The sequence below is a fragment of the Tachypleus tridentatus genome, unplaced genomic scaffold (assembly GCF_004210375.1).
Source record: "Tachypleus tridentatus isolate NWPU-2018 unplaced genomic scaffold, ASM421037v1 Hic_cluster_2, whole genome shotgun sequence".
Taxonomy (NCBI): domain Eukaryota; kingdom Metazoa; phylum Arthropoda; class Merostomata; order Xiphosura; family Limulidae; genus Tachypleus; species Tachypleus tridentatus.
Window position 1 is genome coordinate 205 of NW_027467782.1, and position 7,046 is coordinate 7,250.

General features: G+C 28.6%; 1 protein-coding gene across 1 annotated transcript; it reads left to right on the forward strand.

Moving 5' to 3' along the window:
* The first annotated feature begins 619 nt into the window (after positions 1–619).
* On the forward strand, positions 620–6,539 carry LOC143242512 (glycerol kinase 5-like). The gene is made up of 2 exons (XM_076485940.1): positions 620–2,248; positions 2,735–6,539. The coding sequence occupies exons 1-2, from the start codon at positions 2,206–2,208 to the stop codon at positions 2,887–2,889; spliced, it is 198 nt and encodes a 65-aa protein (XP_076342055.1). The 5' UTR covers positions 620–2,205; the 3' UTR covers positions 2,890–6,539.
* The last annotated feature ends 507 nt before the right edge of the window (positions 6,540–7,046 follow it).

A 7,046-nucleotide genomic window follows, 5' to 3' on the forward strand; every position in this document is an offset into this window, starting at 1 on the left:
AATATGTTTTTTCCTAACGAGATTTCGAATAAATTATCAAAACTACAGCTAGAAACCTAGAATTTTCTTTTTCTCATCTGTGTGGTCCAATGAACGTTTGAAAATATTTACTTGAGTGTTTCTTATTTCTGTGCATGTAGCTTTAAGGATTAAACAGGACTACACTTAATGAATTTATGAATCCATGTTTATTTAAGTACGTTACATAAACTTATATTCTACTGTTAATGTGTTATAAAGTAGTGCACACACATTAGTTCTCTAGTTTTAGAACGTTATTTATGTGTAACGACACATTCTGTATTAATCAAGGATCAAACTTATAAATTTCCTGCATGTCTCGGGCCTTTTCTGTTCTTGAGATGCATTTGGGTAAGTACATCTTAGTTACAGTTAAAACAGTCATTATGTTAATTTTGCAATTGTTCACTGAGACACAAGATGAAATTGTTGATATCTTTTACACACTGCATAAATTGACTTAACCAAGACTTGTGAAAAGAAATGTGACAAAATTTTAATTTCTAAACAAAGATATGCTATTTAAAACATTTTAAAGCAATAAACACAACAGATATTTCCATGCACATGTAAATAACTGAATTTTTTATGGCAAAAATTGTAACTTATATGTTAGTAGTATTATAGAATCAAAGTAAGTTCTACATTAAATAACACTGGATAGCAACCAGGTTATCTGTTTGTAGAGATTATGAACACCTTTTAGTGTACCTTGTAGCTAAGCATAAACAAGAAAAGATCAGCATAAATAAATTTATGTATTTTTGTACATTTCAAATTAGACATGAAATTGCAAAAAAAACAAACAAGGTCTGTCATTAGTTAAAAGCATGCTGAATGTGGAATTATATTTGCCAATGAACCTCTTACAACATTAAATGATATGCAGTATAACTAATTTCTGGTACTAACAAAAATTGAGAGCTTGGTAGAACATATGAGGCAATTTGACCATTAAGTTTAATTTCAGTATATGCCAATTCAAGTAAACTATGTGTATCATGTTGGTAATTTTGCCTTTCAGACTTTAAACTACATTTAAAATGTAAACTAATATAAGTATTCATATGTTGACTTTGTAGGATAAGATTATAAATTTATGTTAGAAAATTAGTAATTGAGACTTGGAAAATGTAGGAGGTTTGACAGTGGTTAAGTATTTGTATTAGTCTTCATAATACCTAAAATAGTTTTATGATAGAAAAGTTCTTAAAGGAAAGTGTTTTAGAAATGTGGTATTGATTAAATGGTAAAATAGTTTCATGCTAAAAGGTATATATAATAGGGCTTTTCTACATGCACATATTTCTATAGTAGTATCATATATAAGACTCAAGTTTAAGGAAGCAACAGTTAGAAATCAAATCAGACAAAGCAAATTATCTTGTAAATGATAAGACTTTTTGAAGAAATTCCTATAATATTTAGTGTTAAGAAAACTAAGTATTTATATGATTTTCATTATTTGAATACATAAAAATTAGATTTGCATGTAAGTATCAGTAAATAATTTTGTTGGTTCTGTCAGTCAGTGATATGACTAAAACACAGTTTTTAATTCATTGTTATAAAACAGTGAGGAAGTAAAGATTTCAAACTACAGTTTTGGCTTTATGCTATTGACTTAACCAGTGAGTTGATACATTATATAGTTTATATCTGTTAGCCTAACTTTCTTGTATAAATTACTGAATTATTTTTGAATTTTGGAGTCATTTCATAAATTTTGATTAATTTAAATACAAAAGTTACATCTTTCAAAAAAAGAAAGTGGTTGTTGTATGTTTGGTATCTGTTTAATGTGTCTTTTACAGTTACTGGGTCATTCTCGCATACTCTAGTAAGTGAAATGGGCTTATAAGTTATAATAAAATAGGTAATTTTTAATTGTTATACTTCAAAACACCATAATGAGATTTTAAGCAACTTGAAGTTATAAAAAAACAACAAAACTTTCCATTAGGCTTGTATGCATTTCTTTTAAACCTGCTGCCACGTGCATTAACTTACTGTAAATCTTTTCCTTGTAGCACATAAATTCTATTAATTGCAAAATATGAAGCATAAATTTAAAATAGTTTATATTCAAAAAGGGTTGATGGTGGAGTGGCCAACAATGATTTTTTGGTTCAGCTGATTGCCGACTTAACAGAACAACCAGTGGATCGACCAAAGCAGAGGGACATGTCATGCATAGGAGCTGCATTTTTAGCAGGATTAGCAGTTGGTACAGAATGTTTTTCATATTGGTGTTCACTAGTATTGAGAAATTGTAAAAGAATTAATCTAGAAATGTTTGTATAATTGTTGATCGTTATTAAAAATATTAGCAAGTTTAAAAGAAAAAGTTTACTTTGAATTGCATTTGTTTTCCAGTATCTCATTGTATATTCTTTCAATCATATTTTTTGTACCTAAGGAATACTTTACAGTTTCCTAATTAAATTTTTTTAATGTTTGACAGTAGTCTCATAGTAAAATACATGTTGTGTCTTTGATTTGTTTTAGTAAAATAGTAGATATATTAGCATTTAATGAATAGTAAATTCGCCTTTTTTTTTTTTGTAAGTTGGAAGTACTACTTATAGGTTAAGTCTTATTCAGTCAATAAGACTAAATGTAGATAAACTACATTTTTGATTTTTCCATGGTATTGTAAAGAAATTGATTATTACTATTGATGTATTGTGTAATTAAGAGTTGTGGTTGGTAGGCATTTGGAGTTCCATAGAAGAGCTGGAAGAATTACGGAGTGAAGATCAACTGTTCCAACCTTGCGATAACTGGAGAGATCAGTACAAAGATGTAGTGATGAACTGGGAAAGGGCTGTTCGTAGGTGTTTGCATTGGTACAAGGATGAAATTTAGTGATCTTAAAAGATGGTATCGTTACAAAGTCATTGTATAAATCATGTAGGGTAAAATAAAAGATTGGCAGGTTTTAATTCATATTTTACTTTGTTATAGTACAAAAATAATAACTCACTTGGGCACAATACTTGACAAAATTGCATATAAAAGTCTTTGATTTTGTGTCGATCTTATTGATTAAAACATACATATAGAGTAAATGAACAGTTTTAATATATTTTTCCTGTGACCAAGAATAGAAAACTAAAACATCAATAGATGTGCTAAACACAGAATTATAATGACATACTAACTGTAGAGTTTTCAAGTATGAATTTAGGAAAGACTTGTGGTATTTGAGTTTGGAAAAACATAGTATATACAAGAGTATATATTTTTACTGCAGTTCTAAGTGATTCTTGTGTAAATTTAACAAGCATTTGATAGTCTTATTTTTTTTATAAATCTATTTCAGTATCATATTTAAAAGATAATCTTTTCATATAGTTGAAAGTATATGTTTGACTGAACTTCAGAATTACATAAATGGTGAAAGAACAAGGAAATATTTCCGTATAATGTTTGCTTACATAGTTTATTTTGCAGTTTGACCTTAACAAGTAGAGTTGACTGGGATGAAGTTTTTTGTATATGGGTTTAATCAATGTTTACAAAGGAATGTACAGGGGATGAGGGCTAATATTTTCTCTCTTCTCCGTCCATGAGGGCAGTAATTTTTATCAAATATGTTATTCAAAGTAGGAATTAGTTTTTTCTTATACATTTTCAACTCCAGTATACATTGTTGAATTTTGTGAAATTTTTGTTTCAATAAGTAAAATAATTTTCTGTTTAATATAATTTTGTTCATAATGTAGTGGATCCTTCTGAAAATATGTTTCCATAAGTACCAATTGCAGTGATTATTATCAAATTTACAGGTGTGTGTCCCCCCTAGTTTTTTTTTTAATGTTGCACCATTACACTCTAAATGTAGTGCACTCCTTTTAACAATAAATAATTTTGATAAAAGATTTTACTTCCTGCATCTCTTAGCTACAGACAACTAATTTATAATATTATGTTTAAGTTTCGTGCATCAATGTAAATGTGTAATGAAATTATATGGCATCCATCCTGGCTACTGCACTTCCCTTTTTTGAAAACTCTAGATCTGCTACTGATGGTGATGTATTGACAGAATTTTCTATTAGTATTATCTGTCATCTTGAACAGCTCTATGCAAAGTATTAGCTTGAAAGTTCTATGACTCTAATAATTTTTTTAATTAACAATTTATTAAGTAGAAAAGACATTAGTTTATATGCAATATGAATTTTATAAAAAAAAAGTATTAAGTTTATTCTAGTATTTTATATTTTGTGTAGGATAAGATTTGTTGTATGTGTGAATCTTGTCTTAAATATCTGTACACAAATATTGATTGTGAAAGGTACACCTTTTATAAAATATTTATTTTGTTGTTAAAATGTATTTTCTATTAAAAAAATGATCTTTGTTAATGTTATGAGAGTATACAGTTTTGTTTGTTTTCTTAAATATTTTTTGCTTATCTTTAGAAGAAAAGGTGCACTTATGAAATTTAAAGAACTATATAATTACATGTTTTGTTTGCTTTTGGCATTTCTTCTTAAATCAAGAAACAAAAATGCTTTTAAACTCTCATAATATCTCATGGTCAACTATTGTTTGATTCATTAAAATTAACTGCCTGAAGGTAGGTCAAACCGCGTATCATTATTGGAACTCTTACATGCTGTTAAACAGTATTTCATGCTCATTAGGTATGTGTAATTCCACAATTGTCATTCAGGTTCATTATTTATTTAAAAAAGAAATGTTATGGAAGTTTCTGTGACAGCTCATGCAGAGTAGTGTTGGGAATGGATGTTGTTTAGACAAATGCTTTATACATTATAGAAAACCATAATATTAAGTTACAAACTGTAAATGTCGTTAGACAATAGATTACAGGAAAGATTGTCTTACTAAATACAGAATATAAGCAAAACCTATGAAGCTGTACCACAGTTCACCATGACATGAACCTTATTTGGTGTCAACAGTGAACTGTACTACAAAAATATTTCATTTTTGTCATTTGTGTATTAAAATACTCAGATTCATGTCATGTTAGGAAAAGAATCCAATTATTTCGTTCATGCTCTTTATTTGTAAGTCAGAGTGAGTTATATCAAGATCCCCCCCCTGGTGGGAATGACAAAGTTTGGATGTAAAAACAAACATGCTCTTAGTTTTTCAGAACTTTAATGAGAAAAACCATGTGTGTGTGAATGACATGACTGCTTACAATGTTGCATTAAAATAGGGAAATAGCAAGAGAACACATTATGAATGTTTGCACTTTATTTACAGAGTTACAAATTTGGTCAAAACTATAAAAACGAACTATCCAGCACTGCTATATTCAAAAGGTTTGTTTAAATTTTGATTTTTTTCTTTGCTTTCTACCAAGATCTTTGTTATAATTGTCAGGTTGTTCTCTCTCCTTCTGTGTTTTCGTATCCAGTATCCTCTTATTTCCCTTAACATTTCATTTGGACTTTATTGTCTTTTGCTACCATCTTTTTGGTTTTTGTCTCACAAATGATAACAAGGAATGAAAGAACTTACTTTGCTGCTCAATACTTTTTTATGGATGACACATATCTGCTTTTCTCAGGAGTATATTTAATATTGTTATATGATGTGGGACTGATTGTATTCTTTGATGCAAATGACGAAGCAACACACATCACTTGTCACATCAAATAAAATGGACCGTTTTATGGTGGTAATGTCTAAAGTTTGCACCGGGGAAGCAAACCAGACTAAAAAAAAAATGTTAACAGATATTTTCATTGTGACTTGAAATGGAGAAAATTTTTGCATCCATATATATACATTTGAGATGGAAATACTCAAATTAGATGAATTAGAAAGATTATTTCCACAAGAAAAGAATGAGATGATAACATAATAAATGTTTGCCTTGACCAATTTTTAGTTTGTGTACTAGATACCAGTATATTTAATTACCTAAACCTATTTAGTTCTATTAGTCTAGATGAATTAGTTTCTTCTGTTTTTATGCCATAATTTCAAGATGACACGATTAATGGTTAATAGGAAACACAATGACAATGTTTTACAGTTATTAATAATAGATCTTTCAGTAGCAGCTGATACTATACTGTTTAACAAAATTACTGTTCATCTTAATCTTGTGACAATGTTTTTTTTAAATCAAATCTGTTTGTTTTTGTATAGCCTACAGGTAACATTTCTGATCAGTTGTGTGATGGTTTTCAACATAACGTTAACTGAGTGCTGACTAGTCAAAGCTTTAGTGTTTTTTTTTCTTACTTTGATTAAAACCTAACATGAATTAAAGTGGATGATCAGGATGCTGCTGAATTTGTGAGTTGGTTAGTACTTTGTGAAAAGGAAGTAAACATTTGCTTGACCAAAGAATCTTTTATTCAGTTAATTTGAGTCTATGATAGAAAATGTGAAAGATTAAGAAATTGTTTGGATATTTTATTAATTATCTAGAATATACTATTGGTTCTCATGGAAAATAATTTGTATTGCTAATTATGTGTAGCTTTAAAGCTGTTTGAAAATAAAAACTTTATTTTCCTATATTTTGCTTCTGATATGGACTTTTGTTTCAAAAGATACACAGTACAAGTGAAAGATTAACATCCACATAAGTTCTGAATAATTTACATTAAAAATTAATGTAATGTTTGGCCTGAATTTATCTTTAGAAGAAGACCTATTGTTTGATAATACCAAGGATTTTGAACATCCTTGATTTTGTCTCTAGAAGATATATTGTCTTGTAACATCAAGGGTTTTTAACCTTTTTGATTTTATGTCTAGCAAAAAATAAACCACATGATCAAACCAAGAATCTTGAGCCTATTTCCCATAAAGTTTTCCTAATGATATTACTCTGTTATTCAGATTCTCTCTTGAAGAAATCCTCATGTTTTGAAAATGCAGAGAAAGCTTAGTTCACACTTAAAAGGTCTATCCGTTAATAGTGCTAAAAGGTCCAGTGTTCATTTCCAATGAAAGATTGGCTTTTGAAACTGCTCAAACTAACAGATTTTTCACTGAATATTTCCATATTACTATAAAAATAC